The 14,525-nt window shown below is 40.8% G+C and overlaps 1 protein-coding gene across 3 annotated transcripts in view; it reads right to left on the bottom strand.

The window, feature by feature from the left end:
- CCDC38 (coiled-coil domain containing 38) overlaps window positions 1–14,525 on the bottom strand; it is a 48,087-nt gene that overhangs the window by 29,560 nt on the left and 4,002 nt on the right. For all 3 annotated transcript variants that reach the window (XM_032346736.1, XM_032346738.1, XM_032346739.1), the window contains exons 2-5: window positions 11,922–11,975; window positions 8,214–8,314; window positions 6,247–6,412; window positions 1,342–1,406 (exon numbers count right to left, since the gene is read on the bottom strand). In XM_032346736.1, the coding sequence (XP_032202627.1) occupies window positions 1,342–1,406; window positions 6,247–6,412; window positions 8,214–8,314; window positions 11,922–11,961 (372 nt within the window). In that variant the 5' untranslated portion in view covers window positions 11,962–11,975. The remainder of the gene's footprint in view (window positions 1–1,341; window positions 1,407–6,246; window positions 6,413–8,213; window positions 8,315–11,921; window positions 11,976–14,525) is intronic.

Below are 14,525 nucleotides of genomic sequence, written 5' to 3'. Positions count from 1 at the left end.
AGCCCTCCAATATTTTTGGCCATTGGGAAATTGGGTGGTCTGTAGTCACAAAGCCTCTTCTATTAGGAAGCAGCCCAGAACAATGAGGGTTTCACCCTGCTATGCCTATGACACATTCCGCCAAGCTGCCCAAGGGTAGGGGTCTTTAACCAGCCTCCAAGAACTCTGTGTAAATCCCCAAATACAACTTTGATATCTAGCATTTATTTTTTTTATTACAGAATATAAGAATTCACTATGGTTTTTAATGTCATGCATGAAAAAGAAATTACAAATAAAATCATATACAGTATAATATAAATGAATTTAAAATATGTAAATGAGATCATTTTAAAGAAATAACAACTGGGGAGTCAGGGGCCAGACAAAGTCACCAGGTCTTCAGTAGAGGTGGGACGCATGTGGAGAACAGACTGTAGGGAGAAAAGTGGAGGCAGACCAGTGCTCAGAAGTTGTAACAATAATTCATGCAAGTGGTATCGGTAACAGTGGCAGCAGGGGAGGTCATGAAAAGTAGTGTGAGTATGGGTATATTGGGAAAAAATACATTTGAAAGCATATTTGGATGTGGGTTGTAGGTAGGAGAGTTGAGGATAACTCCAGTGTTTTTGGCCTAAACAACCGGAAAAATGAAACTGCTGCTCACTACGATAGGGCACTCCATGAAATGCAGATTTGCCGGGGTAGGGAAGAGTATAGGAGGGGCAAAATTTTGGAAATGGGAAGTCCAAGTTGCCTCCTGGGCATCTAACCAGAGATGTTAAGAACTACAGTTGCCTTTGTGAGTCTGGAGTTCAGGGAAGAAGATCAGGGTAGAGAAGTAAGTTTGGAAGTTGTTAACGGGGAAGTGGAATTTAAAGCCATGGGCCTGGAGGAGGGTAGATAGAGCATAGGATGAGGGGTGAGTCTGGGGGTGGTCCAACATTTGGAGATCCAGGAGAGGAGGAACAAGAAAAGAAAACCATGAAGACGTGGCAGCCAGTGACGAGGAAGAACCAAGAGCTTGTGGGTCCTGGAAACCAGCCGAAGAAGACATTTCAAGAAAGAGGAAGGGACCGAATGATCTAACTGCTGCTGGGAAGGAAAAGGAAGGAAAAGCAAGACTGTGAGGTGACAATTTGAACTTGGCAATGGGAAGGTCACTGAGAACCTTCACAAAAGCAGTTTTGGTGGAAGGTTGAGGAAAAAAGCCCAACTGAAGTTGTTTAGGAAAGGATCAGAGGTGCAATAAATCTGGAGCATGTAATGAAAAAAATAAGCTGTTGAGGTGAAAATTTGGCAATGCTCTGCCAGAAGTCCTCTGTTTGACTACTGGGAGAAAAAAAAAATTATTTTTACTACCTCCAGCAGAAACCTGTCTCTCTGGTCATTAATAAATTCATGAATAGTCCTTTTTGTGTCCGCACCTTCAAAGAAAATTGAAATAGACCTAGGTTTAGTTCATTATCCCTCAAGAGCGCCTATAATATAAAAGCTATATAATTAAATTACTGTATATGGTATGTATCTGACTTAAAAAACTACTATCCCTTCAAAAAAAGTTTTATTCTAATCACTAAAAAACTAATTTCCTAATAGTAACTATCATTTATTTTGTGTCCATCATATTCCAAGAACTTTATTAGACATTTTAAATAAATCATTTTATTTGATCCTAACAATAACCCCAATGAGGTAGATATTTCTGAACCCATCCTGTATGTGAGCTCAGAGATGTCAAGACACTTGCCCAAGATAACAAAGCTAACACGTGGCAGAAGGGGCATATGACTCCGAAGCCCGTGCTGAAGGAGACGGAGCTGTTTTAAATTTGGTGTTTTGACCAATCAGGATATCAAACCAAAGTCCTTTGGCAAAACGTGTGTGGGGATCATAAACCAAATTTACGGCAGGAAGGAAAAAGATGACAACTAGCTTTACCATCTAATAATAAAAAAGACTAAGTTTCCTTTTAAGGTTTCTTCATTCTGGAAAAATTACATATAGGCTGCATTTCAACAATGTTCGCTTCATGAAAAACAAACAGAATTTGGTATAGAACAAAGTCTCCTGATTAAAACATAGATAAAAGTAGAAATAAAATAGTGTTTCCTGAATAACCAGTGAGCCTGTACTGCCCTGGGAAGCCCAGAGTCCCGTTGGGTCGTATTCTGCCCCCGCCTCTTAGCAGCTATGAGGACCTGAGTAAATTACTCACCCTCTCCAAGCCTCAGTTTCTTTGTCTGTAAAAATGAGGATCCTAACTGTGGTAGATTGTATTATTGTTCCAAACTATTTTCTGCCCCTCTGTGGAAGAAGATCATCTCCCCCTCCCCTCACTGGTGTTGGGCTTGACCACTGACTTGATTTGGCTCATGGAACGCCAGTGGCAGTGACCTGCATGGCTTCCAGGCAGAAGTTTTAAGAACCACCACTGGTTCCCTTTTCCTCCCTCTGCTGTAACTCCAGCAACATACCAGTCAGAGGCTGTTCCTTCAGTGCAGGGCCCAGTGAAAAGCACCAACGTCAAAAGGTGAATGACAAATAAACTTATGTTGTTGCAAGCCACTGAAATTGAGGAATGGTTTATGACCACAGCAAAAATTAGTCTAAGTGGGTGATTACTATTACCTCTACCTCATAGTGGTATTATGTGAAGAAGGAAGTGAAGCAACATTTTATAAAACATAATAACTTCTTTTTCTTAGACAAAGAGAGAATGAGAGAGAGCCCGTGAGCTGGGAGGGGCAGGAGGAGAGGGAGAGAGAATCTTTAGCATGTTCCACATCCAGTGTGTCAAGAGTAGAAGCTTAACTGACTGAGCCACCCAGATATCCCAACACATAACTTCTTAACAATTGTTAGCTATTATTAAAAATACAATTGCAATGAGTAATCACTTAATTTTTCCAGATCAATAATAGCAATATAATGATTATTTTAATCATAAAAAATAGTTCTGTAATTATGGGTGACAACAAGCCTTGGAGTCGGACAAGCATTGGTTTGAATTCCGCATCTACCTAGTGACCCTTAACTAGTGATTCAATCCCACTGAGCCATTTCATCAGAGGAGGAGAAGAGAAACATCTAACAGCATTTTGTTGAGGATTAGATAAAGTAACATATGTGAAGATAATAAGCACCTAGCTATAATGGTTTTCTTTTTAATACATAAAAACTTTTTATTATAGAAATCCTCAACATTCGGGGCGCCTGGTTTGCTCAGTCGTTAAGTGTCTCCTCCCTTCAGCTCGAGTCATGATTCCAGGGTCCTGGGATCCAGCCCTGCATCGGGCTCCCTGCTCAGTGGGGAGCTTCTTTCTCCCTCTCCTGTTCCCCCTGCTTGTGCCCTTTCTCTGTCAAATAATAAATATAATCTTAAAAAAAAATCCTCAACATGCATAAAATGAACTGCCCTGTACCTATCACCTACTTCAACCCAATCAGCATCTTATCTCTCTTGTTTCCTCGATTGCTATCCCTCATTCCCCCCTCACTGCAATATTTTAAAGCAAATCCAAGCCACCATTATCATTTAATCCATAAATACTTTAGTATGTAACTCCATCAGATAAAAAAACTTTAAAACATAGCCATAATATAGCTATAATCCCCCCCAAAATGAACAATTCCTTAGTATCATCTTATACCTAGTCTGGGTTCAAATTTTCCCAGTGGTCTCAAAAATAATATTTTAGAATTAAAAAAATTAAGATCTAAACACAAATCAATTTGGTTGGTATAGCCCCTAAAGTCAACTTTCTATCTATAACTGCCATCCCTACCTACCTCCACCCACACACGACCTTTTCTCCATGCCATTTACTGGTTTAAGGAAACTGAGCAGGGGCGCATGGGTGGTTCAGTCACTTAAGCGCTTGACTTGATTTTGGCTCAGGTCATGACCTCTGGGTCATGAGATCAGGCCCTACGTTGGGCTCCTTGGAGGCATGGAGTCTGCTTAACATTCTCTCTCTCCAATCCCCTGGCCCTCCCCCACCCCCTCTTTCCCTCTCTTAAAAAACAAAACCAAAATGAAAACCAGACCAATTTCCCTGTAGAATTTCCTGTATAACGGATCTGGCAGATTGCATCCTCATGGTATTATTTAACATATGCTCAATCACCCATGTTTATCTGATCAGATTCAGGTTCAATTTACCTAAAGAATATCTTTAGTAGAAAAGAAGCATGAAAGTGCTTACTGTCACTTTCGTTCAATCACTTATGATGGGTCACATGAATTGGAATACATTTTAATTTAAAAAATCCTATACTGTCCATTTACTAAATATTAGAGTCATGCTTACCATTTTAGGCTACTTTAACATGGTACTTTCTGGCTGAGTTGATGTGATTTTATTCTTTCTATGATCTTTATTCTGGTAATTCTGAAAGATTCTGAGGTGATCTTTTTTTTTTTTTTTTTTTTTTTCTGAGGTGATCTTTATTCTGGTAAATAGACTGGTTATAGTGGGTTTCCCACTTTGGCTCTTCTAGCTATCCAGAAGGGTTTTTGAAACAAGGAGACCATGTATGATAAAACCATCTTCCAAGCACTAGTGTCCCTCAACACCAGAGTATCTCACCACTCACTGGGGATGTGATCCAGTGGTGTCACCCCTTGGAGTAAAACCACAGTCAGGCTTCCGGCTCCCTGGAGGGGGAGAGATAGCACTTCTAAGACGAAGCCCAACTCATCTGTCTGTGACAGTTGCCTGCGTAATTTCTTTGAGGTGATCTAGCAGTTGGCTACTACCACATACACAAGAATAAAATAACTGGGCTCCCAAAGTAAGGGTCACTTGCTCATTTTATACCACATAGGCTTGTCTTTAATCAGAATTCAGGCAGGAAACGTGAGGTTGGTAAATGGGCGCTTCACCAAATCAAATCATGATTAGAAAGTCTGAGGGGAATTTCTTTATTTTCAGTGAAAATGTCCAAATGTCCTTATCTGTGTAATCAGCAGAAACTGACAACCTGATTTCCATTGCTGACAGAGCTCAGATGGTCTTGGATAATACGAAACAATTTTACCATTTCCTTTTAAGAGTCTAGTGTATTTCATTTACTGTTAAGAGACGGTAACCCCTCTGTCAACCAGCCTGGTGTTGAATAGGGTCATCTGCAAAGTCATATTTGCTTCTTCTCTCAGAAGTGGTACTGTGGCATGGATTTTTGAAGGTCGCCACTTTGTGTAGAACTCAAAAGCATGTCACGTATAATTTTAAGTGCTCTTGATGACTTAGGGTTCACCATTCTACAGAGATAAGCTATGAGACACAAGACTGAAGCTAGCTTTACCCTAACCATGGTATAGTCACTGATACCGCCATGTTGCCTGACATTTTTGCACTTCTTTGTACAACTATAGTGCAGAATACGCACCTCCAAGATCTAAAAAAGTTAACATGGCTCCCCTCTTCTACGCTAATTATTGACTCCAAAGTTCTTTCCCAAGTGTTTCTTTTTTGTTGCTCTCTGAAGACTTTTTTTTTTTTTTTGAATCACAGTTTGGCAGAGTTACCAAATTTTTAAGTTACCACAGCAAATCCTGGGCACTCGATGTATCTTTCTTCCTCTTTGCCTCCCTTCCTTCGTTCCTTACTTTTTAATTTTAATTTAAAAATTTAGTTAAGACTCATCCTGGGGGAAGATTTTATGACCCCATCATCCTATCATTAATCACTTCAACCACACTTTAAACTGCTTTCTATCTCATTTGTAAGCACTTCTTGATCTGATAAGTAAGAAAAGTCAATGAAATTTTGATTACCATATTGTTCCTTTTCATAGAGCAATAATTAACATCCTGTAATATTTTATCTTGTTGCCCTCAAGTGCCATTAAAACAGGTTGTATTTTTGCAACAACAGGAAAACCTATTTAATTCTATTAGCTTCCTGATTCTGGATATATGAGCTGTATGGTGCAGAAAATCAACACTTCACTTTAGAAAGTTTCTATATATTTCTACATTTAGAAATGGGTTTAAATGGCTGTAGCTATAACCTTTAATACTGTATCATTTTAGCAATGACTTTCTTCCTCAGAGCCATGAAAATGAGTAACAGTGTATTTCTTAGAAATATGTTTTCTTATTTAAAATAGATTTTGTCCCAACTCTCAGTTTCCATTTACACCCCCCCCAACCAGAGTAGGAGACAGCATACTTTTCTTTTTAACCTCCAGAAAGCCCCTAAACCTGACATTAACAGTAAATACTCAAAACAATATTCTTAAACAGTAATCTAGACTTACCTTCTGTTAATCTTAGAATAAGAGAGGGATCTAGCCCAAATTTTTCGAATGAGCCACCACCTGTGTCAGAGTAGAAAGCTACTTGGCCCAGGTGTGAACGACTCTTCATTCGAGATGAAAATGTAGACTTCTGGTAGACTTTCATGCTGCGGTTTATAAATTTTTCCTGCCCAAGTGCAAAAGTTGAAAAGAATTTCTAATATGCCAAAATAATGTTGTCTTTAAAAATAATGATCAGATATAAAACTATCATTTACAGTAAGTCTTTTCTCATTACTGGTACATTTCTCATTACTGATATATTAAGGAAGCAACTTTGAGTTCTTATCTCTGAAGGAGTTTACAATTCCTTCTCTTATGAAGCTGAGCACAAATATAAAGACATTCAACATTTACTAAACATGTACATCATAAATATGAGCCTGGGAAGGGTTTTGGCTTTATTTTCATTTTCATTTTTTTTTTAAAGATTTTATTTATTTATTTGACAGACAGAGATCACAAGTAGGCAGAGAGGCAGGCAGAGAGAGAGGAGGAAGCAGGCTCCCTGCTGAGCAGTGAGCAGAGAGCCCATGTGGGGCTTGATCCCAAGACCCTGGGATCATGGCCTGGGCCGAAGGCAGAGGCTTTAACCCACTGAGCCACCATAGGCGCCCCCATTTTCATTTTTATTTTTTAATCCTTGTCTTGCCCAACTGCAGGAACTTGGAAATTCCACTGATTTGAAAGGACTGGTTCTGTGGAATTGAATTGAAAACTTGAGAGGAAAAGGACCTCCCAAGTACACATAAATAAATCAGACTTTGAAGTTCATGGATCTTTGCTCAATTTAATTTTGGACACTTTCAATAAAACTATACAACACAAGCATAAATCCTTCACCTTACAGATGAATCTGTTATTGAGCATTTCAAGATAACTTCTTCATTCCAAATGGGATTTAAAAAAAAAATCCTATAATCACTCTTTATCTCTAGGAATAAGGACAGCAAACCTCTTGTATTAAATGGTATAATAATATAAGTAGTGAGATTAACTGCAAAACACAGCTTTGGTAGCCTCATCTCTAATTTAGCTTCATACCAAATAATTCTAAAATGACTCCCTCCACTTTTGTTCCTTCTTCCTTCCCTGCCCTCTTCCCTAATACACACATACGCATTCTCTATCTGTATCTGCCTGGCAAATTTTAACTTATTCTTAACAATTCAGCTCTTGCTATCTCTTCAGTGATGTCTTTGTGCATGTGTGTGCACAGAGACAACCACAGACACACATACACACCACCACCACCATCCTCTCCAACAAAGATGCTCACTCCTTTCTCTACATGTCCATGTCCTTTGCTCTACTACTGTAATGTATCAGCTCTAAGATATCATTGGATGCAGATGCACTATTATTTTATGCACTGCCTGTTGTGCATGGCGTCCCACCTATATAAGTTGGATCCCAATTTCAGGAATGAGAAAATGTGGGGAAAAATATGGACAATGGGGACGCCTGGGTGGTTCAGTTGGTTAAGCAGCTGCCTTCGGCTCAGGTCATGATCCCAGCGTCCTGGGATCAAGTCCCACATCGGGCTCCTTGCTTGGCAGGGAGCCTGCTTCTCCCTCTGCCTCTCTGCCACTCTGTCTGCCTGTGCTCGCTCGCTCTCTCTGACAAGTAAATAAATAAATAAATAAAATCTTAAAAAAAAAAAAATATGGGCAATGAAGTGGGATATACCATAATTGTCATATGTGTTGGTCAGAGTGTGTCTGTCTTCCCCCAGTAGACAATGATCATTGGGTCCTTCCCATGGGCTGGATGCTCTTCCTGTTGTGCCTGCTTATGCCCCAGCATAGCGGGCGATGCACACATCCACACCTGACCCCTTGTCTTCACCCAGCAGAGTTCGTAAAAGTGAAGGATAAGAAGACAAATTTCTAACATTAATTTGGAGTGGGCTTTTAATAAAACTTTACCTTTTTCTTTGCTGCCATTTCATTTTCTTTGAAAAGAAAGAGATCTTTGAAAAAGATCCTATATGGCTTGTCCTTTTTGACTGGTTCATCTTTTCCTTTATCTGTAAAAAAAAAAAAAAAAAAGGAAAAGGAAAACATCTGTCGTCCCTGTTCTGTTGACCAGAAGGAACAGGCTTCCACCAGCCAGGCTGGAGCAGGTGGACAGGTAGGTCTCTGAGGTGGAGGGCACAGGCAGCCCTTGCTTCTCCAACTGAGGTAGAGATTCAGGGCCTGGATCTCAAGGGCAGATGTCACAGCTCATCTGTCTGTTTCCCTTGGCACACTGCTTAGTACTTTGGGGAATGAGTCTATATTTGTTGTGTAAATAGAGAAGGGGGCCAATTACAGGATAGTGGGATGTTATCTTGAGGCATTAAGATTTTGCTTCTTCTGGTTACTACAAATATATGTACTATTACCCTTACACTGCCATTTTGGCAGCAATAGACACAGTCACTACCCTTAGGGACATCCTCGGTCCAGACTAGAGAGTCTTCCAAAAAAAAAATCAAAGATAGTGACAAGTATGGGCAAGGGTGTGGAGGAATCGGAATCTTAACATTCTGCTAATGGGAAGGGAAAATAGTGCAGCTGCTTTGGAAACAGCCTCAAAAAGTTGAATATATAGTTGATATGTGACCCATCCCTTCCGCTCCTAGAAATGAAAACGTATGTCCACATGAAAACTTGTGCATGAATATTTATAGCAGTATTATACAGAATAGTCAAAAGATAGAAACAACCCAAATATCTATCAACCGATGAATGGGTAAACAAAATGTGGTATATCCATACAATGGACTATTAGTCAGCCGTAAGAAGGATACATACTCTAAGACTGATGAAACTTGGAAATACTATATTGAGTAAAAGAAGCCACATGAAGTCCCTACATTATAAGATTCCATTATATACCATGAAATGTCAAGAATAGGCACAACCATGGAGCCAAAATGTAGATTAGTGGTTGCTGAGGGCTGGATGGGCGTTAGGGGCTAAGGGGCACAGGGTTTCTTTCTGAGATGATAAATATGTTCTAAAATGGACTGTGGTGATGGTGGCATGTATCTGTGAGTACAAAGCATGGACTTAAATATTTACTTAATAAAAAAAGAAGCCTGGCCATAAAGGGGCTGGTGAAGAAAAGGGAGAGGAAGGGAGGGAGGGAGAAGTCAACTGAATTTCTGAATGAACTTTTTGTTTTTATTCATAAAATCTGATGGGGAGCCTGGGCGGTTCGGTGGGTTAAGGCCTCTGCCTTCGGCTTGGGTCATGATCCCAGGGTCCTGGGATCGAGCCCCGCATTGGGTTCTCTGCTCAGCGGGGAGCCTGCTTCCTGCTCTCTCTCTGCCTGCCTCTCTGCCTACTTGTGATCTGTCAAATAAATAAATAAAATCTTTTAAAAAAATCTGAAATGATAAAAGGTCTCTCTCTTTTTCTTTCTTTCTGGCTTTTTAATGCTTGGGGGTAAAAATTTTAGCTTCAGATACCAAGAGCCAAAAGTAGGAATTCTGGAGCTTAGAACTGACACCTTAAGTCAGAGAAGAGGAAGGGACAACTGAAAACGCACCCCCCTTCCTGCCCCAGCCCCTGCACCACTTTCACCTCCCAAATACCAGAGTATCTTGAAAGTGCCCCTCCTCTCTAAGTGGCTGAAAGAGACAACAGGGCCGGGAGTTACTGGCTGGAGCTTAAAGGCTGCCTGAGAATGAGCTGTTTGCCAGGGATTCAGTTGGGAAAGTGGGAATGTCTGGGATAGAAACCCCAGGCACGTTTTTCTGTGGGAAATGGGTTAGGAAGAAAGAAAATTGCAGAGGTGGAAGCTTTGAGCTTCTGATTCACCTTGTTGGTAAAGGAGGGATCTCCTGCCCCAAATAGTATGAGATGATTGAACATACGACACTCCACACTGGACTGATGAGATAGATAGAGGTTTATTAGTCACTTACACTCACAGCTCAGGAAGGAGGACACCACCTGCCATATAGGGCCACATCAAAGAGGTCAAGACAATACATGAAATCTTAGGCCTTATAATACATGAGCAGACAGGTGAGAGGGGTTCAGGCAGCTGGGCTTGGAGACAGCAGGAGTATGGAAGGGCATAGCCAACAGGCTGAGGCCCAGGAGGCAACAGAAGTCAAGGACCCAAAGGTTCTTGGGCTTGAGTGGCATTGCCAGAGTTCATGACCTGTACCCTATACTCTCAGGCCAGAGCTAGGCCTGACATCCCAGGAAGGGACCGCTGATGTCCTCCAAAGGGCGAACCATTGGTAGGCTGGACATTTCTCTCAACCAACCCTCTCTCCTCCCAAGAAAAACCTCGCAAACTTACTGTCCACCCCACCCTAGGTGGCTTAAAATCTTGAATGCCTAAGTTTAAATTCTGTCCGACCAGGTTTCAGTGTCCTGGATTGACAAGATATTTTTTCTCCTCCAACTCCAAACCCAAGTTCCTTTTGGTTATAAAGAAATAGAAAAAAAGTAAAACTCCAAACACCAAGTTTGAGTTTCCTATGGCTGCCATAATAAATGGCCACAAACTTGGCAGCTTAAGACAAGAGAATTTCTCTCACAGTCCTGGAGCTCAGGCATCCCTCATCAAGGTGTCAGCAGGACTGTGCTCCCTCCAAAGGCTCTGTGGGAGAATCCTTCCTCATCTCCTCCAGTTTTTGGTGGCTTCAGGCATGCATTGGCTGGGTAACTCCAATCTTTGCCTCCGTGTGCACAGGGATTTCTTTTTCTCACAAAGACACTTGTCATTTAGGATTTAGGACCCACCTTAAGTCCAGGATGATCTCATCTTGAGATCCTTACCTCAATTACATTTGAAAGACCCTTTTGCCAAATAAGGTCACATCACAGGGTTGAAGACACGGAGAGCTAACATTTTGGAGGGACCACTTTCAACCCACTCTAACAAGTTTCCAGAATTATAAACTCACTCTAAGCACTGGTGTTAGCCAGTCCTTCTCTCCACCTGAATGACTTCCTAGTCACGTGGAACTGGGGCCACCACAACAAGTTACTGCAAACGGAGCGGCTTAAAACAGCAGGCACGGATTCTCTCCCAGTCCTGAAGGCCAGAAGTCTAAGAAGAAGGTGTGGGCTTGGTTCCTTCCAGAGTCTCTGAGGAAGAATCTATGGTGTGACTTTCCCTGAGCCCACGGAAAGTGCCTATGGAACGCCTGTCCCCTGTAACACACTCTCGGTGTTATCCAATGTTCAAAGCTTTGTCAAACCTGTCAGTGACAAAGAAGCTATCCTTCTATACCGATAAATATGAATTCCTTGCATACTTTTAAAGAAGCAGGAGGAGAGAAAGGTTGGAAAAGGAAAGGAGAGGACAGATTTTGATAAAATGTGGTTATTCATGTCTTTTATTATGACAAATAATTGAGTTAATTGTTTTATATCATGAAATTCCCTACCAATCTAGCCAAATATGACCATTTAACGCCTCTCCGATGTGAAGATTTTTTCTTTGCAGAATTAAAATTGGAAGAGAAATTTCTCTTCTCAGTAGGCCATTTATAAACTCCTGACATAGAAAGGCCACATGTGATGCTTGTTGTGTGCTGTTCTCCTTTTGCTATGTTCCCAATCCACCATGGAGACTGACCATACCAGGCACAAAGCAAGAACTCATTGACAGATTTCCTCTTTTACCTTCAGGAGCCCGTGATACCGGCAAAAAAGTTGATGACATTTTGTCTCCTGGCCCTGTCCAAAGAAAAGGAAATGCATTAAAAATAAACTCCGTAAAACTGAGCATCAGGTGATGTACGCAAGTATCGAGTCACTAAATTGTACACCTGAAACTAATATAATGCTTCATGCTAACTGGAATTGAAATAAAAACTTAAAAAAAATAATAAATTCTGTAAACCTTGCGGAAAGGGGCTGAGTTCAACAACCAGTGATTCCAAATAGCCTTCATTGCTTTTAAAAGCACAGACTATTTGGTCCAGGAATTCCAAGTCTGGGAACGTACCCCAAGAAGAAATCAGGTAAGTGGGCAAAGTAAGTATGTACAATGTTTGTTGACACGTTATTTAATAAACAGGGAGTTGATTAAATAACTCTGGGATACCCATAACTCGGATTGTTGTCCTGTGGTCCCTCAAAAACAATGCTCTGGTCACTAGTCCCTCTGTTAACTATCTATTAAAAGTGAAAAACAAGGGGCGCCTGGGTGGCTTAAAGGACCTCTGCCTTTGGCTCAGGTCATGATCCCAGGGTCCTGGGATGGAGCCCCACTTCGGGCTCTCTGCTCTGCGGAGAGCCTGCTTCCCCTTCTCTCTCTGCCTGACTCTATGCCTACTTGTGATCTCTCTCTGTCAAATAAATAAATAAAATCTTTTTAAAAAATATGGAAAAACAAAATATTTCCAAAGGGCGTGAGTGGTGTGGATAAAAGAACATCTGCCAAATCAGATGTTTGAAAAATAGTTCTCCGAACATCAGTTGGGGGGGTGTGGTCTTCAATTTGGAGCAACCCCTCCTCATATTCTATTGGTTTGGGATTAGGGTTAGGTACCAAATATAAGGAAGTGACCCCCCAAAACTTAGTTATCAAAATAAATAACATGTTAATGCAATTTTTTAAAGAATTCCAGGGGGAAAAGCCCATGGTGAACAAAATATTAGGATTTTAATACAGATGGGATCTGACTGTGCACCCCATGATCCCAAGAGTAAGCGCCTCCCTTGCCACACGTTCGTTCCGGCCCATGGATCTCATCTTTATGTACATTTTTGATATTTTGTTCATCGTGGAATTTTTGCATTCATTTTTATTTTTAAAAATAGTTAACTAAAATTTTGTTAGTGTTTGCCCTCCCCTTAGGTTTTGCACCAAAGGTACACATTTCCCTTGCTTCTCCCTGATCCTTGTCTTGACTTTTTACACTTTGTAATATTATTATTTCTCAATGAGCTTGTGTAATGTTTACAGTGAAAAAAGTAGCGGGACGCCTGGGTGGCTCAGTTGGTTAAGCAGCTGCCTTCGGCTCAGGTCATGATCCCAGCGTCCTGGGATCGAGTCCCACATCGGGCTCCTTGCTCAGCAGGGAGTCTGCTTCTCCCTCTGCCTCTGCCTGCCATTCTGTCTGCCTGTGCTCGCTCTCCCCCCACCCCATAAATAAATAAAACCTTTAAAAAAAAAAAGTAGCAATGATCCTTTTACAGGGGAGGAAAAAAGGATATTGAAGAGTTTATATAAAAAGGTGTGTCCTCACAAGAACAATGGGACAAACATCCCGTTTCAAGCTGCCCATTTAAATTTATGCCTCAGGTCTCTCAAAGAGCCACATTGAAGAGACTCCCGGAGGCATTTCTAGCAGATGATTAAAGATGCCCACTTTGGAATGGAGAAGCCAGCTTGATATTTACAGATGGTTTGATATTTATAGATTTGATATTTACAGACGGGTATTCACAGATAGTGAGCAAGATCATTTAACATTCAAAAAATATTTATTGAGTACCTCCTATGTGCTAGACACTGTTCTGGGTGCCCCAAACAGGGCAATTTAAAAATGACAGCAACAACAGCAAAAGACAGAAAAACACACTTTCTTCGTGGGGCCTACGTTTCAATTACTCAGCAGCTCTGAGCCTCAGTTCCTAATCCATCAAATGGGAATATAATTTCCCCTCTTCAAGCTTTCATGAGGTTTCAATGATGTCATGTGTATAAACCAGCAGGCAGGGCGCCCGGCCCACATAGCAAACTCAGTAAGTGGGAGCAATTTTGTGCTAATATTTACCAAGGAGAATGTGATTTTCCTTCCAGTGATTATAAAAACAAAAATGGAAAAGAGGGAAGAAATTATGCTGAAGCTTATAAAAGAGAAAAGATTAACAAAACACCTATGTCATTGATGTTACACTTTTTCAGATTACTGAAGATTTTTTTCCATAGACGTTGGGTTCATTCTGACAGTGGAAAAGAAGGGTCAGTGAAAACTTGACAACAGTCTGCTGGGTTGATGTATTTGGAATTTGGGTGGCCAATAGTAAAGATTTGTAGGTTTTTGTATATTTATGTGCTCTGCACTCATCCAAATCCCTAAGATTCTGCTCGGTTCTTTGACATACATTTCCTCTTTCAATTCTCCTATCTATCTAAATTCATTCCCCTATCCAGCTCCACTTATGTTCACTTTGTCTTAAGCCTACCTGGAACAAAAATCTTCATCCCTGGGTTCTGGCACTTTTCCTCTCCTAGAAAAACCAGAGGTTGTCGTTCCTCGAAGCCTACTGCTAATA

The sequence above is a fragment of the Mustela erminea genome, chromosome 6 (assembly GCF_009829155.1).
Source record: "Mustela erminea isolate mMusErm1 chromosome 6, mMusErm1.Pri, whole genome shotgun sequence".
Taxonomy (NCBI): Eukaryota; Metazoa; Chordata; class Mammalia; order Carnivora; family Mustelidae; genus Mustela; species Mustela erminea.
This window is presented reverse-complemented; position numbering and strand designations above follow the sequence as displayed.